Source organism: Rhinolophus sinicus, chromosome 1 (genome assembly GCF_057876585.1).
Source record: "Rhinolophus sinicus isolate RSI-liver-muscle chromosome 1, RSI-T2T, whole genome shotgun sequence".
NCBI classification, from domain to species: domain Eukaryota; kingdom Metazoa; phylum Chordata; class Mammalia; order Chiroptera; family Rhinolophidae; genus Rhinolophus; species Rhinolophus sinicus.
In genome coordinates, this window is record NC_142501.1 from 168,729,422 (window position 1) to 168,751,417 (window position 21,996).

The window sequence follows — 21,996 nt, forward strand, 5'->3', positions numbered from 1 at the left end:
GTCTATAATGGGTTTTTGTAAAAATGCATTCATTTTCTGATAATGAATTAATCCATATTCTGTATAGTTAGAAAACCCATGATGGTGGCAAACAGCAAAATAGAAAGAACAAATCTTGGGTTCAAAATCAAATGATTACATCAAACAAGAGAGTTAAACATATTTTCAGATCCCCATCATCAGGGAGTATGTAATCAGCACAATTCCTTCTCAAGGTCTTGTGGCTAGATTAACATCAACTCGAAAGCCTTCCTGTAATATTTCCTCTGGTTCAAGTTTTGCTTATTATAAAAAAAAAATTTTTTTTGCATGGGATGAAAAAATAAAAGTGTACATTTGTTCAGATGGAATGTACTAGGTCTTTTGGTGTCCTAACGATTCAAACGGAAATTAAGATCTTACAACACTCCTATAAGCTTCTGAAAATGCAGCCAAGTGGCACTTAGAAAGATGAAACATTTTTTTCTATTTCTGTAAATATCCAAGAAATTGAAAAACCAACACCTAGAAAAAAAAACAAGGCATAAATTCATCAGCACCAAGTAGAAATGCTCTTCTAAAGGAGCAGGTCTCTTATGTATCCTGATATCCTTGGCTTGATGATTAGGTTCTAATCTTCCCTCTGGGAAAAATCCACTGCCTAAGGCTAACACCGTTAGGCAAAAGAAAAGGTAAAACTCAGCAAAGAACTCCATTTTACACTCTGATTCATCCACATGTTTTTAAAAGGGATTTCAAGGTTTTGGCACTACTTTAAACATTTTTCAGAGGAGGTATGGTTTCGGGTTAAAATGTCTTCCTTCCCTACTCAAGTATTTGCTAAAGTGGGAAGTATCATATTTAACTTTATTACGAATAATTCTTTAGCTACCATTCCAAAAGTTGCACTTAGTCACAATACAACAGTTTACATTTAAATAAGACTCTAGTAAGTAGTTAAAACTGTTCAAAAATGGTTGTACAAAATCCAGGTTGTCTCTCTTGCCTATCAGATACAACTAAATTGTTGGTGGCTGGACCTCAAATCACATACAATCAACCACATTATTGGACCCATGACCTACATCTCGAATTTGGCTAGTTAAACAGGCACACACAGCTACACCTGCTCCAGCTCTGCAGTGAGACACAGATCCAACAAGCTCCCACCTGAAAAGATGGAGAAAGAGTGTTATCTTAGAACAAAACAAGGCATGATTGACTTTACTCAAAATACCACTTAAGACAAAAACTCCCTATTATGTGACTGGTTTTGAAAGATGCCAGCTTCCTGAGGAAAGTAAGATATCCCAAATGTTCCATATTAACTACATCTGGCAGCATTTTAGCACTCTGGAGTAACCTGTTACTGGAAGATCCCATTAAAACACAGAGAAAACATAAAAATTACCTATTCAACACTGGATCAAATGCTTCCACTGTATTTAAGTAGGCATTGCCATTATGACCACCAACTGCAAAGATTTTGCCCATCACTGTTGCGATCCCCACTCCACCCCGGGGAGTGGTAAGTGATGCTACATAATCCCACTTGTTACTTCGAGGGTCATACCGCTCAACTGAACTCAGAGGAGAATTATCATCAAAGCCACCTATACAAAGAAAGATTTTTAAAAAGCATTACATTTCATAGAAATTAACTACTAAATCTCAATTCAATAGCTTCTACATACCCAATCTTTTAAAAACATCTGAGAAAACACACACAATCAGGAAAAAAAATCATCTCAACACCTATCACCAACTACCAATTCCTAATAGACATTTTCTATAATTCAAGATCATTGAAATAGTATTTTACCTCAATACTAGGATTAAAAATCTTAAAGAGGGAAAAACTAGAGTCCTTATATCTAAGCAGATAAGAGAAAAAAAACACAGACTTCATATAATTTTTCCTTAGCTTCTTACGGGCAAGCAAGACAGCACTGAGATTCTTTTTCTCTATGTGTACATGTATGTATTGTATTTTTAAACAGTTACAGAGCTTGAGAAGAGAAGAAACTACATTAATTTATTTGACTCATTCAGATGTAAGTTAAAGTTTTCTAGCTGTTTCCCTTAAAACTGTAATTGCCATCATAATTATAGAGATGGTAAACTACGACTGAATTCTTACCAATTTTTGCCAAAACTACATCTTCATGCTACATACTCTAGATAATGACAATCCTCTCTATAGATCATTCTAACAGTGTTACTTATAATAGTCCTCGGAGTTAAACATAGACTGTTATTTTAACAGTGCTCTTTCCTTTAAAAATAAATGTCTCTTTTTAGGCTCCATCTCAGTCTACATGACTAATAGGTCTCTTTGGTGACTAAGCCTATTTTCCTGAGGACAGGAAGTGTCTATTTAGAAACAAGGTCAGTAAAAAGAATCAACAGAGTCAACTTCTCTAATGGATTTACATTTAGTCAACTTAAATGAGGTAAAATTCACTGATTGTATGTGCAAAATGTGATGAATTTTAACAAATGTATACAGTCGTGTCATAGTCAAAACCACGATCCAAAACATTTTTTCATTATAATAAAGGGTTTAGTTTTATCGTGCTAATGTAGAAGATTAAGTTTTTAATAGTTACCTTTTCCATAGCCTTCTTTTCCACTGGCTCCCTATCACTTCCCTAGGTAATGCATGTAAATTTATAATAAAGAATTCAAAGCAGAGGAATACAAAAGGCAGGATGCAATGAGCTTGTGAGATATGTGCACACATTCACTTTTTCTGATTTAAATCAGTTGTACCTGTTTTAAGTAAGATTTGAATGACCAAGAGGGTTTTTTTTAATGTTCAACCTGAGTCAGTCTTATTTTTACCATCGCTGTTCTAAACTACAAGGGCCCAGAAGATTTAGCAAATAACAGCCACCATGATAACTCCTATTGACACAATACATGTCAATACCTATGCTAGATGGGGAGCTGTGAGAGGCAGCAACTGTACTGTAAACTCGGGTTTCTCAGAGACCCGAGTTCAAATTCCACCTTTGTTACTTATTTAGGTACGTGACTATGAGTAAATCATTCGCTCTCTCTGAGTCTCTGACTACTTCACAGGACTGCTGTGGTGATCAGGCAAGATCTACAGGTAAATTATGTTATTTCTCTTCTTTAACACACTTGAGCACTGGAAGATTCAGCATTATTTCTATTACTTGAAGGTATTTAAACGCTAACAATATCCCACTCTCTTACCAAAAACTCGAAGTTATGTAACATCAAATAATTTACATCAACCTAAGTGTGACACGTGCTAGTGACAATTTCTCTACACTCATTTCCTCCTCTGCAAAGTAAGGGATTACTGATCACAAGACAGCTACCCACTTATTGGGTAACTACAAAGTACCAGACACTGTTTGAGATACTTAACATATATTACCTCTAATTCTTAAAACAATTCGTAAAGATAGGTGTTATTATTCCCGTCTCACAGTCCTTTGAAGCCTTCCTATTATTGGAAGTGTGTTGAGTAGACTAGAAGTAGCATTATCACTTGGGAGCTGTCAGAAATACAGAATCAGAGCCTCTCCCTTGCAGTTTAACAATGTCTCCATATTAGTCATATGCATATTAGAGTTTGAGAAAGCATTGCCCTGTGGTTCCTTCCAAGTCTGCAATTCAGTAAGTCAAAAGGCAATATAAAGACGGCAACACCCATTATGCATGTGAAGTACCTATTGCTTTGCTTAGTCAACATAATTCCTTTGAAATGAGACAAGGAAAACATGTCTTAAATCTTTAAAGATTTTAGCAAAGCATATTCAATTTGTGTCCTTATGTTAAAAATATATATCTTATTTAAATGTAATCCCTTACTTTAGATATTCTTGCTACTCCCTATAAAAATATGGAGGTACAAGTTTTAAACATGAAAGAGGAAGACAAACAAAAAAGCATGAAATGTGAACTCTGAGGATTCAAAAGCAAATCTTAGGACTGATGCCACTTGCACCAAAATGTAGTATAATTTGCGTTGCTATGTTGCTTATAACATTGTCATCGGACGTCCTGTAATAAATTAGACCAGAGAAAATACCATCCACTCACCAACAACATATAAACAACCATGGAGCTCACTAACTCCATTGCCTGCTCTTCGTTGACCCATTTCTTGAACTTCTATCCACTTATCCAGATGTGGATCATACTTCTCCACACTAGATAAAGAAGCTACTCCATCATTGCCACCTACTGCATAAACATGGTTCTAAATAAAGAGAAAATAGAAACACATGACATTAGATTTTGAACTTATTTATTATATATTGTCCTAATGGTAGATCAGAATGTGAAAGCAGTATTTCATGAAATAATATGGTATGTAATCAATATCTGCATACTGAAGATATGAATATACCAGATGTTTCCTTATTTGGTTAGGGATATGATGTATTGCAATGCAATGAGCAAGCCAACATATAACTTACTACTAGAGCCACCGAGCCAACTCCTCCACGGGGAGTATTCATTGGTGCCACTGTACTCCACTGGTCAGATTCTATGTCATATCTCTCCACATCGTTGAAGCAAGTGTTGTCATCTAACCCTCCAATTGCATAAATTGGGCCTCCTAAAGAGGCCAAGGCAATCCCTCGCCTGCAAAGGTAAAACACACTTTAGCATTTGGGATTGTTTCCAGAAAAAAAAGTAGCAAAAAAACTGTGCTAATGCAAATCATTCATCATGTTAAACGTCAGTGTGGTTCCCTCCCGCCCTCCCCATTTTTAGATTAATCAAAGCTTCTGAATAGATGGCTACAGGGTTGCAGAATCATGCAAGTCTGTGAACAGTGCTCCCTGCGGTTTTATAATACATAGCCGACACAGAATACTTTAAACTCAAATGAAATAACAAAGTAAAACCCAACAAAGTACTATAAATGGAGTCCAAAACATTCACTCAGTAAAACACACAGTTGAATGTTGAATAATTGAGAGGGTGACACACTGACAGTGTGCTATGGAGGTGAGAAGTCAATCTCATTTCCAAATTTCATGTAATTGCAGAGCATGTTTTGTTGCAGGGTTTCATTATACCACAGAAAAGAATGTCAATTTTTATATTACAAGCTTTATATCACATTGCTTTCTTTCTGAAGGGCATGTATTTCTCTTCTTGGAATGAAAGAGACTTAGTCCATGTTAAAAGCTAATTCACTGTAATGGTGATCAGAATAAAATTACATCAATTTCTTAGAAAACATTGCAGCAATCAAAAGTCAAACTATTCTAAAACTATTACCTGTCACTGACGTGGTATGTATTTTGGATAACGTCGTGTATTTTATGAACCTCTACCACCTTGCTTCTCCATCGATAACCCATGTGAGACAGGAGTAGACACAGCTGACACTAATATAGGGAAAGTGCTAAGAACAGCGGCTGGCCCATATTTCGCGCTATGTATTGGCTATTATTACTAAAGAGAGTAGCTGCTCTATCACTGAGATGCTAACTCTAAGTTTATCAAAAGAGTATCCTAGGAAAGAATTCGTAAGGATAATGTCATTTCAGTCACCTTAACCTCTGTCCTGAGTATAACGCAATGACTTACAAAATATGTGGTCATAAAAATTTGCAGGTGTGTGTGAACACAGGTGCCCTCTAGAATGTAAGAGTGTTACCTCATGGCAGAAATAAGTGTGCCTAATAATTCTCCCTCCCCTTTCACACCCCAAACCACATACGACATTATTGGCTATTTCCTACTCCTTAAAACTCTTCTCTTGATTTTCATGACATGACAAGTTGGAGTTCCCTCCCACGTCTCTGGCTGGTGCTTTTCAGTTTCCTTCATCAGTGCCGTCTTTTTCTACCATATCATTAACTTACAAAGTTCCCCGAAGGCCTCTTACCACCCTATACTTTCTCTCTCTGTAAGCAATCTCATTCTTTCCACGAATTTATGATAACTCTAATACATATTTCCAGACACATATCCAACTTCTACCTCAAATCTGTCTTGCTGGCTCTTTAATCTGAAATGAAACTCAGTGTGCCCTGGGGTAGGCAGAATTTTAAGATGTCCCTGCCAGAATATTCACCCTCTAGTTTTACTCCTATACTTACAATATGCTACATTATATAGCAAAGGGAGATGACCTGAACGGGCCTACTCTAATCACGCAAGCCCTGTAAAAGCAGAGATGTTTTCAGCTGGTAGCAGAAGACAGGTCAGAAACTCAGAGAATGAGGTGAATTGCATGCTGCTGCTGGTTTAACAATAGAGGGAAACATATGGAAAGGACGTGAGAGTGGCCTGTTTGCACTGAGAGTAACCCCTGGCCAACAGCCAGTAAAAAAAAAAAAAAAGAGAAACCCAGTCCTACAATCACAAGGTCCAGAATTCTACCAATAACCTAAATGACCTTGGAAACAGTTTCTTCCCCAGAGCCTCCAGGTATGAGCCTAGCCCAGCCTACACCTTGATCTTGACCTTGTTAAGACCCTAAGTGGAAAGCCCAGTCAAACCTGCTGGAACCATGAGCTAATAAATGGATGTTGTTTTAAGGTGCTAAGTTTGTGGTAATTGGTTACACAGCAATAGAAGACTAATAACCTATCACAAGACAAACAAAATTTTTATTCTGTTCACCACCTTGTTTTTCCTAATGCAGAAAATTGCTGTATTGGCAAAATGACTATCCACGTCCAGGTGCTTAAGCCGGGAACTGAAGGATCATCCTTGCCTCTACCTTCTTGTTACTCTTTGTATTTCCCACACCTAATTATCACTAAATCTTGCTGACTGTACACTTCTGAACTCCCTCCCAAGTATGTCTTCTTTTCTCTATCCCAACTTCTACTACTTTAGCCCAAGCCACCATTATTTTTTTGACTGAAATACTACAATAACCCTTTTGGTCTCCAGACTGTTTTCACTCTGGTCCTGCTCAAATCCCTGGTCCATTTCATAGGCAGAGGATCTTTGAAATGAGAAATCTATCACTTACCTGCTATTAAAAAAAAAAAATTGTGTGTGTGTACATTTCAAAGCTCACCACATAAAATAAGAAATCTTGGCAAACCTGAAAGGCCCTCATTCTTTACTGTTTCAGCCTTATTTCTTGACACTATTCCCTTTGATCTCTCAGCCATACTGGACTTGTTTCATGCACTCTGCTCTCATTCACCTCCAGATTTTCGAAGACTCTTCATCTCTTTCCATCCACCACCACTTAACTGGACTAAATTATTCTATTCCTTCAGATCTTAGGTCTATTGGGACTTCATTAAAATCTTCTCCACTTTCTTTTTTTTTTTCTTTTTCTTCTCTACTTTCAAGCACCCTTTACTTACCCTGTGCTGACACTATTGCCCTTGTAATCATATCTTTAATTGTATCTTCCCTTCTAGAATGTAAGCTCTACAGAGGTAGGGACTTCAGCTGTCTTATTTTTTGCTGTGTCTTTAGCAGTAGGTATGTCTTGCAATGGACACTTAACCAGTATTTGTTGAATAAATAATGCAACCTCTAGAGATACTCTGTTAGGATGATAGGTTTCAATAAAAGCACAGGTTAAACAACTACCAGTGTCCATTTTTTAGTGGAAAGATGAAAAAGAAGGGGGGGGAATAAAGAAAACCAAATATTTTACATGTGAAAATGATCTTGGAATGCATACTGAAAAAATGATTTGGAGGAATACAATTGTAAGCAAATAATGACAAAATAATTATAATTCTATTATTTTTTATACAGTTAGATAGCTATTGTAAAGTGCTCAGGACATGTTTTAAAAGAGTTAAAGAAATCCAACTGCTATTTTGCTAAAGAAGTTTCACTCACTTCTTGGCTAAAAACTAGCTTAGCATAATAAAGAGACAAGGGTATAAAAATTAAAAATGTACTTTAGGATTTTCTCCTCATTTTAATTCATGCACTAGAATTTAAACTATTTGTAGTTATCCTGTAGCATAAATCAATCCCTATTAAAGTATTAAAATGTCATGTGTAGATAAGTGGGAGGTAACAGCAAATTTTAAGATAAGCTTTTTCCCCCCTAGGATTCTTTCTCCTTGTGAGGAAAAAAAAGGCTAAAAATCTCCTTTTAGCAGAACTCTCTTCACATTTCCCTTTAATCTTTCAGACTAACACATGAAAACACCTAGTTAAAAACACTATATGTTAAATTAATACAGAATAGAAAATTAGACAGCAGTGCCTCCCATGTGCAGTTCAACTTAAAATTGCTTGTTTGGTAACAAGTCATTTTTAACTCTTACAGAATGTTGCTATAGTTTATAAACCATACAAGCCACAATGTTTTAAGTTTTGTTTTTTAAAATAAAATTGCAATAGAGATGTTTTAATTTTTGTTCTCTATACAGAGCTACTTTTAAGCAGTGTTTTCAATATTTATTCAGACAGCCCTCTTTTTCTTCCCACGATTACATATTCACTCTGAAACAGAGGCAGAATTATTGTAGTATCTAGGGTTTATGTAAATTATTAAGCTCAGTCTTTGAATTCCTCACCCTATTTGCTGAATTTTAAATTTGAAAAAGGAATAGAATAGGTAATCTAATCTCCCATTTGCTACAAAAATATATATTTCCTTTCTGACCTAGGCCTATATAATCCCAGTCATTGGGAGGTATTACAGCATGCTCCATTACCATTCTGTTGAAATATAAGTAACTATTTATTCCTTCCTTCTAAGCCCTATACATCTCTTAAAATAGCTAGATAACCTTTAAATCCTCATGTCTCCAGACCAAAACCCTTCAACAATTTTTTCTATGACATGGCTTTCAGATCGCTTACTAACCTACTAGTCCATACTTATATGCAGCCCAGGTTATTACTCTCACATTTATAACAATTTTTTGTGGACCCCCATATACCATAATTACTGTTATAATACTATAACAGTAATACTATACTATAGTATAATACTATACTAACAGGTTATGTTCATTATAAAACATGCACTCAAAATTAATATAAAAGGATAAAATTTAAAAATTCAGTCTAATTTTTTGTTCGCACACCCCAACTCATGTTGCATACCCTACTTTGAGAAAACAGCTGTAGATATGGACAGATCAGCATAAAGAAGAGTACAACTCCAATCTGCCTTGATCTAAAGGCTTCCCGTCTCGTAATGTAGAGAAGTTCTTTTAATGCTTTTCTCCCTTTTTTTTTCTTTTTTAAGAGCTATGCTTCACACTGGTTCAGGTACTTTTCCCATATGAAACACACTCACAAACCTGACTTCCACCACGTTGTAGTGATGTAACTGAATTTTTTAAAATATAGAAAGCAAGTTTTAACCTATAACTCTAATTATAATATTTTTAGGTCTTGCCTCTAGATCTAGAGTATGTTTGGTCAACTATGCTTTTGAATTTTGATTTGGTCACATATTAGCTATCCTTCTGCTTTAGGACATCTAAAAATTTGCAAATTGAGTCATTTGAAACATTCTGAACAGGATAGTCAACATTTACTAAGTCACATTAGTAAAAAATCTCCCTCTCCTTAAGACTGAGCTATCTACGACATATATTTCAATTTATTGTAGATGAAAACTTTAAATATTAATGCTCATAATGATAAAAAACGTAATGAACAGAAATTGAGGGATATTTTCTTCACACGTTACATATACCTTAATTCTAAAGCCAGTATCTTAGTAGGGAAACACCAGAGACATTCCATTAATATCAGGAAAAAGACAGACACACCTATCTCTGTTATTAGTCACACTGTATTAGATCATTAGCCAATACAACTAGGCAAGAAAAACCAATTAGAAGCATAAGAATGTGTGGAAAAGTTGGCAAAAGTTGAACAAGGTCTACAGATTAATTAATAGCTTTGTATCAATGTTAATTTCCTGGTTTCAATAACTGTACTGCAGGGGTGTAAGATGTCCTCATTATGGGAGCTGGGTGAAGAGCACACAGCAGGATTTCTCCATCTCAGCACTATTGACATGTAGGGCCAGATGATTCTTTGCTGTGGGAGACTGCCTTGTGCATTACCGGACCTTTAGGAACATCCTTGGCCTCTCCCAACTGCTAGATGTCAGCAGCAATTCCACCAATCTCCCTGCCCCCAACCCAAGCAAAAGGCCTCCAGACATTGCCAAGTGTTTCACAAGGGAATAAAATCACCTCCAGGTGAGAACCACGGATACACAGGAATTCTACTATTTTTGTAACTTCTCTAAAAATCTAAAATTATTTCAAAATAAAAAGTTAAAAAAAAAAATCAACACTCAGGTATAAGTGAAAACAATGAACTTTATAATTAGCAGACATGATTCTATTTAATTCTCAAGAAAATATAAAAAGTTATAACAAAGCATCACACTGGACACTTTAACAAATGTGTTTAAGAAGACATTTAAAGTTTCTAAAAATGTAAAAAATTGGCCCTTTCAATTAGAGGAAGCTTTCTTAATTTTCTACCAACCAATCAAAAATGTCCATGCTGATCTACCTCTTTGTGTTCATTGATGCCTTCATCATCCATTTATTTGTCAGAGGATCAAACATCTCCATGCTACCTAAATGTTCATTTCCATCATGTCCACCCACTGCATACACTTTACCTGTCAAATAGAGAAGTATTTGCATTTGATTCCAAATAAATTGATAGGTATTTATATTTATAATCAATATATAATTAGAACAGCATAATAATTTTCAACAAGTATTCTTCTGTTCAACATTACAATCACTGTCACTTCCATAGTCCAATGAAAATAAGTGTAAACTTCTACTTAATAAAATGCCTGGAACACGTCCTTCTACATGAAGTTATTTAAATGCTCAAATGCTATCCCTCCCTTAGGTTTCCCAACTTTTTAATTACTTAGTAGATGAAATCACTAATCATGCATCCAAAGAATGTTTACTAAAATGAAAACTGCTCTTATGTTAGTTACATAATGAAAATACAAAACTTAATACCATATGATCAAACTTTTTGTAAATAAAATAAAACACATAAAAAATTAGAAAGATTACACACCAAAATGTTAACTGTGACAATTTCTGGATGTTTGGGATACAGATGATTTTTATTTTTATTAAAATGTTTTCATATTTTCCCCAAAAAGCATTTATACATTTATATTCAGAAAAGAAATAATTTTTAAAAAGTCTCCTACAAATTTCACCATGGTGCCGCAATTAATCATTTTCAGTAACCAGTAAAAAAACCTCATTTCAATAACAATACGTAGATGGAAAATCTTATTTCAATAACAATGAGTAGACAGAAAAAAAAGCAGATATATACTTATTATTTGGGTTCAATAGACATGCTTCTTTAGTTTGATTCTTTTGCAAATATAATTCAGAATAGTTTAACTCCCTTTTATCTGATACTCGTCTCCTGTAAAGCTCCTATTAGCAAGAGATTGTCCACTGAGTATCAATGGGCATAAAGCAACTAAATAATCACCACTGAAATATTTTATTGATACATTGAAACATTTTATAATTTAGCAATTTTCTTATAGAAAGAATTCCCAAAGTTCAAATATTTAAAAAGAGCATTATGATCTTGTGATGTGATTTAAGACAACAGTGAACCCACCTTTCACAGAGATTACACCCACATGTCGCCTTCGACTATTCATTTCTGGTCCAAAGAACCAACTGTTTTTGTTGATAGAATAGCATTCAATACTGCGAAAAGGGTCACCGGATCCACCTCGACCACCTACACAGAACAGCACACCTAATGGTAAAGCCACAAAACAGAGGTCAAAATCGCAGCTCCCTGATTTTTAAAAAATGAGTATGGAAAAAATATTTAGGAAGTTAAAATTTTGATTAATAGCAAAAGAATGAGTTGTTGGGATAGCATTAATGTCATTACTAGAAATCTAATTTTCTGTTTTTCTTCCTCATTTGAATTACTCACAGAATAGGCTACGTTAGCTACCCCTGCTTGCTAGCATCCCATGCCAACATGCTTCAGATCCTCACCCACTATGTAAAATTGCTCTTGCTAAGGTCATAGCAGGATCCAATAACCTCGTCATTTCTTACTGAACACAACTGCAATATTTGATATGCTGCTCACTCTGTGATTTTTGGGGGACACTCCTTAGCTCTCTTGATTTTCCTAATATCAAGTCTCCTGTCAGATCATTTCTCCTTATGTTTTCCATGTTTCATCCCTAGCCTACTTCTCACACACTTCATGCTCTTCCAGGAAAAGTTCATTCCTTTATTTTAAATTCCATTGTCACAATGCCTTCCAACCTATATTTCTAAGCCACATTTCCGTGTGGTTTCCCACAGGCACTCAAACCCAACATGTTCAAAAGGTTCTCCCTTCCTCACCTCCCTAAACCACCTCTTCCTTCCCTTCCTCTCCCTGCAATTCCCAGTGCACTGCCTGAGTGCAGGCCCTCATCAGCTATTACTTAGTAGGCTATCTGCTTTCAGACTGTCAACAGAGTAATCTAATGAAAAGGCTCTTTCAACAGCTTTCCATTATGTACCCCAGTACTCATTTTAAAAAACAACTTAGCAATGCCCCAAAACTGTACATTTAAAAATGGCAGTTTTTATGTTATACAGACATACTTCGGAGATATTGTGGGTTGGGTTCCAGACTAGAGCAATAAAGTGAGTATCATAAAAACACCAGTCGCATGAATTTTTTAGTTTCCCAATGCATATAAAAGTTATGTTTACACTATACTATAGTCTATAAAATGTGCAGTAGCATTATGTCTAATGAAACAATGTACACATCTTAATTAAAAAATACTTTATTGCTAAAAAATGCTACCCATCATCTGAGCCTTCAGCAAGTCATAATCATCTTTTCTGGTGGACGGTCTTACCTTTAATTTGTAAAAAATTCATTATCAGCGAAGTGTAATAAAATGGTATATACCTACATACATTTTACCGCAATTAACAACAACAACAACAACAAAATTTAGTGTGGTTCAGAATCACCCAAGAGGCATAAAACACTGATTGTGGGGCCCGAGTTCCTGATCCAGCAGGTTTGTGGCAGGTCCAAGAATTTGTATTTCTAACCAATTCCTGAGTATTGAGCATCTAACCAAGGCCGATGCTCCTGGTCCAGGGGGCCAGCACTTCCTTCCCACCATGAAAACCACTGGCCTACAAGGTAAAGTCTTAGCGCAGCGTAAAGGCCTTGCAGCTTCTAACCTGACCTTCTCCCTCTCCTCTTAACACTTCATGCTCCTGCAACATGCATAGTTAGTGCTCATCCTCGATGTTCTGATAGCAACTTGTGGTAACTATCATTCACTTACTACATAGTATTGAAATGGTCTATTATTCTGATGTCTGTCACCAGAGCTAAACTAGGTTAAGACTGTGTGTTAAGAATTTGTGCCCTAATAAGGACCAGCACAGTGCTGGCATGTACTAGGCATTCAATAAATGTCAGATGAACAGAAGAGCCCTTTCCCTAAATGGTACCCAGAAAAACATGTACTTATTACAAAAAAATTAAGACCGAGGTTTGCTTTCTCTATAAAACCTTTTTTGACCCTTGCGAGGTAAAAATAACCACTCTTTTGTGCTTCCCACTGTACCTTATGATTACATCAAAGTACTTGTAATACTTTATTGCCTTTATTTATTCACATGTCTATTTCCCTAGGTCAGACTGCAAGTTCTCTCAAAACAGGGATGGCTATATTTATTTATGTTTGCATTTCTAACACTTAACCCAGAATCTGTCATGTGGTAGGCACTTGATAAATGTTTACCGAATGACTGCATGAATGAATGACCAGAACTGCTTGTGCTATCTTTTCCAACTAATTCAATATTTTAAGTCAGGTAAAATTTAAAGTTTGAAGAGACTTTAAAAATCAGGCAGTCAGAATTGTTTATAAATAAACCGAGGCCTTCAGAGTTTATGAAATCTGCCCAAACTACAGATGTTTAATCGCACCACTGGAATTATAATCCCAGGATGTAACTAACCCCAATCACCAATTAGATTTTCTTTAAATGGAAAGCAGTGTTTTCAGCTATATAGGGTACCTAGGAACATGATATGGAAGAAAAGAAAACTAAGAATGAAGTAAAAAGATAAGGATGCAAATCCTTTCTCTGCTATTTCTCTGTGGCCTTGGGCATAATTTTACCCTGATTCTTCATTTCCTCATCCATAAAATGAAGTAACACCAACTAACCCATACTGAGGATCGATCCTTCACCAAAACCTATTTCATAAAGTTATTGCAATCATGTAAGGGATCCTGTATATGAGGGTCTGGTATATGTTTGGCATATAACTTAGACTGCCAAGATATTGTTTGAATTGAAATATGAATCTGAAAAATTTCATTGTATACCTTGACTTCTTGAAACAGGATTCACAACTAAAAAAAGCTACACTTCAAAAAAAATTAATTCTTGAAATCAATCTATAAAAAAAGGAAAATATATCAGCAGCTTTTCATGTTAAACTAATCGTTTAGAGCTACTTCTTTATAGGCAGATGGACAACCTTTGAGCTTTCTTTATACTGCCTAGATAAAAATCCCGCTATACCTAACAAGTATTGCCTTTTGCTGTTTGTAGGCAATTCCACAGATCTCTTTTTTGATAACTACGAGTATATCAGGTAGCAGCAAATGTAGAGGAAGTCTCTGTTCAGAGTACCGATGCCTGAATTCCTGGACCTTCTTTATTTTCCCTCCTCCTTCATATATTCTTTACATTTATAAAGAGTGATCATGAACTATTTCCTTCAGAAAATATAAAGTCTGAAAATTGTGGCAAATAAAGGGAAAACTGTATGCATCCTCAAAAATAAGAGTTTTAGATTCTAAGTCTATTGTAGCCTATTAATACAAATGTGAGATTTAGTGCCTTTCTTTTGATTTGATAAAATATAAAAACAAGTATTTAAACATGTAATATGTGTCAAGCTCCAAGCTTGACACTACAGATGCAAAACTACGATACCTGTCTTTGAAGGGCTCAAAACATGTCAAACAAATTTCAATGCAACATAGTGAAAAATAAAACAAGTGTAAATAAAGTGCTCTAAAAGCACAGATGACAGAACTAATTCTGCCCAGAACAATCAGAAAGACATCAAAATAAGAGTATTTCAGCAGGCTCGTTTTGGGCTTATTCGTAAAACTATCTGAATCATGTACAGTAAGAATTCAGATATAACCTTATTTACCAATTATTACTTTAAGACAGTCAGATACTAATCAACTTACAATTAAGTTTGGGCACATAACCAACCTCAAACATAACAAAGATCCTTCCAGCAGAGTTGATAAGTGAGTAATTTAATTACCAGCAGTATGCTTCCTTGGTGTGGTCCGAACGGAGTATTCAAAGTCAGGTACTGCTCTGCTACTCAAGTGAAGGTGGTAATTTCTTGCTTCATCCAGTAAATCTCTACATTTTAGATTTTGCTTGACAATCTGTTCTTTTGCCACAACGCCCATAAGAAAATCAACTGGCAACAGCGGCAAACGAACCTAAGATCATGAACAGTTGCAGATATAAACTTTAAGTTGTAACTGGATAGTTCATTCTCTTTCACTGCAGTATATTCTCTTTTTAAAACTGATTTACTTCATAAAGCCTTAAAGCTCAATGTGCCAAGCTCTAAAGCAATTTCCAGTAATGGTCTGCACTAATGAAATTAGATTACATGTTCAATATATCATCCCCTTTTAAATTTAAGTAGGCTGGATAACATAATTCAATTGTCTTCATTCAAGTTTCTTACTCACTTCCAAAAATGGTATTGTAATCACAAGGCTCCTTGCTGATAAAGAAACAGCACAATCAAAACAAAACTGCTGTGCTTTGTTCGTCTGCACTTTAAAACTAAGACTGAACATATGGACATGCAATTTATTTCTTATATAAATATGTAAACATTCAGATGTGAAACAAATAGGTGTTGTCTTCTTCAAATCAGTTACCTTGGAAGGTTATATTCTAACTCAAGGATGCATCGCCTCTTTCAGCAGAGGCACTCACCATTCCTCTCTTAAAGATGCACTGATTTTCTAGTGGATTAAAGGGATGATCAAACCAGGTCAGACGGTTTTGAGTTAAAAGCATGTGTACACACACACACACACACACACACACACACACACACACACACAATATAGCTGCAAGGTAATGAAACTTTTTATTTTTGTTGACAAACTTATTTTCAAAGTAATTCCAAGGCCTATTTATTACCTCCCTATCCAAGTAACACCTGTTGACAGGAAAAACAAATAAAAAATTAAAGAGAGACACATTTCTGAGAATTTAAAAAGCAAAACTGTGGTGAGGGAAGAAAATGGAAAGTGATGTCTTGTAGTTCTTTCCAAAATAAATCTACATGCATTAAAAATAAATGTACTTTAATTAGCAAAGTAATTCAATAAAATTTAAAAACTTCACTAAAAAACACTAGCCATAAATCAATTTTGAGGTGTTTCCTCAGAACCATTTTCTACTAGCAATAAATAAATTATTCATTACTACTATCTCAAAGGAATACTTTAAATATTCAGGTCAAAAAGCAGAGAATATATCTAATTCAAATGTAACAAATTCAGATTTATCCTTAAATAGTACAGTGAGTAAACAAGAAAGTAGAGTCAAAGCCATTTTCATATTGTATTACATCCATTGATAATTTACACTTTTCATACGTGAAACATGTTGATTTGCTTCCACATTGTTCATTTCTATACACAATCTCTTATTTCAGCCCCTACCTGTGCAAGGGTTTCATCCAACCATTTGGAATGATGCTGAGGATTGGCAAGTAGCCACTTGATGGCTGCATGATAGACCTGCTTTTCATTATCAATCTTGAGGTCACTGGAGGACAAAAGCTTGTGGAGGTGCTGGGGTGACACACTTACAAAGTCTTCACACTCCACTACCTCCGTAAAATGCTCACAGGCATACTGATCCGCCATGTCCATTAAGTCTATTCGATTGTGACTTTCTGCAAAGGCTCTTACTGCCAGGCAATTGGAGGGATGAAAATGTAATTTCATGTATTCACAACAAGCTCGAGCCACCAGTTCAACCTGCAGAATACACGCTGCATATAAAAGAGGCTGGACGTTGTCAACAGTCAAAGTGAGCCGCGAAGAATAGACAAACTTGACCAGGTCTTCTATTGCATCACCATCAAAATCTCTGATCTCAATCACTGTTTGCTTGGCTTCAGCCATTTCAGAGAGAAACATGGCTCTGAAGTAGGGAATAACACAAGCCAGTACCAGTTTGTGACAAGAGATTAACTTTGAGCCAACCTGTTCAAAACAAAGAGAGACTCAGTTTAATATCAAAATTAGTTTTAGATCAGCATGGGACATGTGTTATAGCAGGGACAAAAACTCCAGACAAATTTAGTGTATTTGTTTTAATAGTACTATAAAATAGGGTTCTATGATTCCCAGGTAAACATTATTTTAACACTGACTTCTCATCCAAGCTGCACAAATCAATGGCCCACAAGTTATTTTCGTGTTGTTCATAATAAGGTTCTGTCCCCTCTCTAATTCTATTTTAATTTCTTGATCCAAATAAACAAAAATATGGATATTTAACACACACACACACACACACACACACACACACACACACACACTCACACCCCTATGTACCTTTTAGAATAAATACCCATCACAACTTTAAAGAGAGCTTTGAGCCACATGTATGAAACAGGAACATCAAAGATTTGGGCTTTTTAATTCATTAATTATCCTTTGATACTACACAGTCTCATTATATTCTTAAAAGTTATTCCTACATTTTTCTTCTCTGTACATAAAAAACAGTTCATCAGAAATTTAGAAATGAAAGAAATCAAAGTCTAAAAGACTAAATGTTTAAAATTGGGTGAAAAATACACAAAATATGGACATTACTATACAATTTAAATTACATAAATACTGCAGTATTTATCCTGGATACTAGTGAAATTTCTAATTTACATTCTTTTTTATCCGATTAGTGAACACAGGAGTAATTCAAGATGCTCCAGGAAATATGCCAAGCTTAAACTTTAGTGAAATATGTAGGATATCAACATTAATAAAACGATCCCTTATTTTTTCAAGAAAAAAAGCTTGCAATACAAACTGGTAATTAAAACCATGAGTAATTTTCCATGGATTAGCCAATAGGGATCAAAATACAATGAAACAAAGGCTTTCCTAATGGTAAAGCACTTCACTTTCAACACAGGGAGAGGAGAACAAGGAAAAGCCAAACAACCTAACTTTTAATTGAGGTCCAACCAGAAAAACTGTGTGACTCACTATGTAGAACTCTGTTTGGAAATAATACATGATTGGCTGAATGATGAGTTAAAAGGAACTAAAAGGGATACAAAAAGAACATTAACTAAATGAAGAACATAAAAGATATTCCATTAACCATGAGATTTGACTTACAAAATGAACCTATCTTACTTTAAAGGTCACTTAACTTTTCAAGTATTCTCCCTCCTCCCCTCGAGTACAACATTCAATGTGTAAAATCAAGAAAACACAGAAAAATAGAAGGGAAACACTTTACTCACAATTTAATAAATACTGTCAACCTTTTGGTATATTTCCTTCCAACTTTTTATGCATTTCTATGCATACCTCAGATTGTCCTGAACTTTGTTTCCAAAGTTTCCTTTTCCTAAGTTTCTGAAAACGTTCGTAACCTTCATGTTTATTGGCTACATGCTGTTTTATACAGTGGATGTAATAGTTTCTTTAACCATTCTGATATCTGTCATTTAGATAACTTTTTTCATATTTTAAATTGAAACAGTATTTTAAAGTTTTTCGCAGCATTTCAGAATATGTCCTTGAGATAAAAATCTGAAAAGCAGAATTAATCAATCTAAACCTATAAGTTTTTATAGCTCTTGATAATACTACCAAACTGTCCATGAAAAACAATGTGCCAATTTACATATCCACAGGCAGCTTGAGAATACCCCTTCATCAAAATTTCCAAAGCCAACATGTTTTAAATATTCAATATGTTGATAAGCAAACAATTTTTAACTGATTTAACTTTTACTTCTTAGCTATGTTTAATATTTTTAAAAATTTGGCTAGCCTATGAACTATTCTTTTGCAAACTAGTTGTTCTTACATAGGTTCACTTCATTTCTAAGTATTAACTGTACAATCCCATTAACAGAGATGGTTAAAAAAATCACTCACAAACATACTAAACTTTTTAAAAATGATTAAAACAAAAAGTAAAGTACATTAGGTTGAAATGTTTATAATTATGCTGCTTAACAGAAACTCAAGCTAAGTGGTTGAGAACTGCATTGAAATAAAAGTGCTGAAGACACATAGTGACATAGAAATGAAGACTGGAGGGGAAGAAAACCCTATATAATCAAGGTTTCTTTTATGTACGTTTACAAACTGTATTCTAATTTTTCGGTTTGACCCGTGAAATTTTGCCCTTCAAATAACTAGTCTTTTCAATAATCCAGGAATTTTAACCAGTTTGAGTAACCAAAAAAATGTTACAATGCCCAGGTCAAGAAGGGGTTAAATGTAGAAGACTCAAGATACTATTTTGGTTGATAGTGAATTACCACATCACACTATCTAGCCACATTCACTGTTCTACAATCTTAACCAATCTTACTACATTCATTTAAAAAACCTGTACAATGGAAATAATTTAGATAGCATTTTGGGGGTCAAATAAACAAGGATCTAGGAATATAAATAAGTACGCCCTCTTCTTAGCAACATGAAAAAATAAAAAGATTGACTTACTAGTTGAATGGATAAAAAAGTGATAATCATTTTATTACAGTTCTTAACATAGAATGCTTAAGTGTTAAATATAGGATCACTTTCTCCTTTATCATTTCTCTTTTATTATGTCTGCTTTCCGATCAGGAGTTAGCTGTTTCATTTATACGGGTAATAGAGCACTTATTCTTACCTTGTCAGTTGGAAGATTTGACAGCAAATAATTTTAACACTTAGGGCCTTGAAAATGTGTATTAGAATCCCATAAACATTTTTTTTTTTGGTTATGATTTTCTTTATTGATTTCATAATTTCAAGTTTATTGATTTTTGCTCTAATTTTTTTAAATTTTATTTTATTAAATTTATTGGGGTGACAATTGTTAGTAAAATTACATAGATTTCAGGTGTACAATTCTGTATTACATCATCTATAAATCCCATTGTGTGTTCATCACCCAGAGTCAGTTCTCCTTCCATCACCATATAAAGAATCCCATAAACATTTGTTTGAAAAATTCTCAGAAACATGCACTTTCAAAACGAAGGGAAGCCAAATAATATGAATAAAACATATTCAATGGTTGCATCAGAAGGTGATATAAGGGGTTGTCTCCCCTCATAATCTCTATTAACTTCCTGAAGCAAAATTATGACCTTTCATAAGGACAATGACATTTCCTCAAACTACGAAAAGCACGAATAAAAGCATCTTTGTAAATGCCACTCTTACTGATCTATACCATAAAATCTAAATATTATGAGTGCTATGCAGTATCTCTTCAGGACAATTTCCTCCTGCTCTTTCCCTAGCTAAATGTTGCCCTTAAGAAGCTTCCCCTATATATAATGTTAGAGCCGCCACTGGATATATGAAAATATTTTCACTAATAAACATATTATATAAACAAGTTTTACCTCTCCTTGGAGTGACCTTAAAATAATATATATAATCTTCTATGTGAAGCTTTTCCAATCACCTCTCAGACATAATTAATGGATCCTCTCTTACACTTCCATAAAAATAAAACAAAAAATGGCAATCACTAAATTGTATTATAGTTAGCTGTGTATGGGTCTATCTCTGGCTAAACTTCAAATTCCCTCAAGGCAAGTACAGGATATTATTCAAATTCATTTATGCTCTCCATGTACTAGAGTAAGACCTTAGGAAATATTTTGCTAAATGAATTTATTTGTTTATAATACAGGTGCTCACTTTGGAATTTTAAAACAGGCTAATGACGTTATGCATGAGCAATAAAACAAATTTTGGTAATTGCTTTCCTAAAATGTTCATCCTAAAAGCAATAATAATCAAAGGAAACATACTAATAAAAGGAGATGAATTTATATCAAGGAAAAATTTTCAAGGTAATATGAATATAAACAGTGAAGTTTATGTTGAATAGGGCATTATACATTATCCATAACCCAATTTGATTTAGTTGTTCTGTGATAGTTAAATTCTGCAAGTGAAAAAATGTTAAACTCAAATTAAGAAACCAATCCAACAGCAGACCTACTAAAACATTAAGTTGTAATTCATTCTAATGAACAGAAACGGAACATACCATAGCAGAATTATCTATTACGCTTGGAACAACAATAATAGTACATCTAATGAGCTTAATAGCTGATATGTATTGATTACTATGTACCAAGCACTGTCATAAGGACTTTACATGTATCAATTATCTCATTCTTTAAAATCTTAATCATCATCGTAATTTTACAGTTGAGGAAATAAAAATGATAGTCCCTTTACATTAGTGAAGTTTCTTATTCCTAAATGACCTCTGTCACTGCTTCATACTATTTTCAGTCTTCCACTACAGATTCTTCTGAAGTTTTCATTTCAACCTACTGCTGAAATTACCGAATAAACAAAGAAAAGTTGTAAGTTTAGTTATTACTTGTCCTAAAATGGCTGTATCCTTATTTTTCAGTTAAGAAAGTTTATATGCAGTAGCTTGCAAAAATTATCCTAAAATCTAATTACAAAATTTATATAATCAGCAATCTGTTTTCCATGCATAGTGATGTGCTAATTGCTAATTGATTAAATTCAAATAATCTATTTTACATTTGTTTTATTTTTGCCAAAACCACTGTAGGTCACTGAATTTCACAATAGGGTTGAAAATTAGAACTATGGCATGAGCTCAAACATAATATACCATATGGATCAAAGTATTCCTTCATTAAAATATACGCATGACTAAATTTCACACAGAGCTAGTATAATTTCAT

At 34.5% G+C, this 21,996-nt stretch overlaps 1 protein-coding gene across 2 annotated transcripts in view; it reads right to left on the reverse strand.

The window, feature by feature from the left end:
- Positions 1 to 299: 299 nt before the first annotated feature.
- The window catches only part of KLHL8 (kelch like family member 8), a 44,519-nt gene continuing 22,822 nt past the window's right edge, over positions 300 to 21,996 (reverse strand). Inside the window, exons 3-10 of one of the 2 annotated variants that reach the window (XM_019731260.2) lie at positions 16,724 to 17,272; positions 15,289 to 15,475; positions 11,563 to 11,706; positions 10,459 to 10,570; positions 4,437 to 4,605; positions 4,057 to 4,216; positions 1,391 to 1,592; positions 300 to 1,149 (exon numbers count right to left, since the gene is read on the reverse strand). In XM_019731260.2, the coding sequence (XP_019586819.1) occupies positions 1,026 to 1,149; positions 1,391 to 1,592; positions 4,057 to 4,216; positions 4,437 to 4,605; positions 10,459 to 10,570; positions 11,563 to 11,706; positions 15,289 to 15,475; positions 16,724 to 17,272 (1,647 nt within the window). In that variant the 3' untranslated portion in view covers positions 300 to 1,025. The remainder of the gene's footprint in view (positions 1,150 to 1,390; positions 1,593 to 4,056; positions 4,217 to 4,436; positions 4,606 to 10,458; positions 10,571 to 11,562; positions 11,707 to 15,288; positions 15,476 to 16,723; positions 17,273 to 21,996) is intronic. The other variant, XM_019731261.3, reaches the window with a different exon arrangement.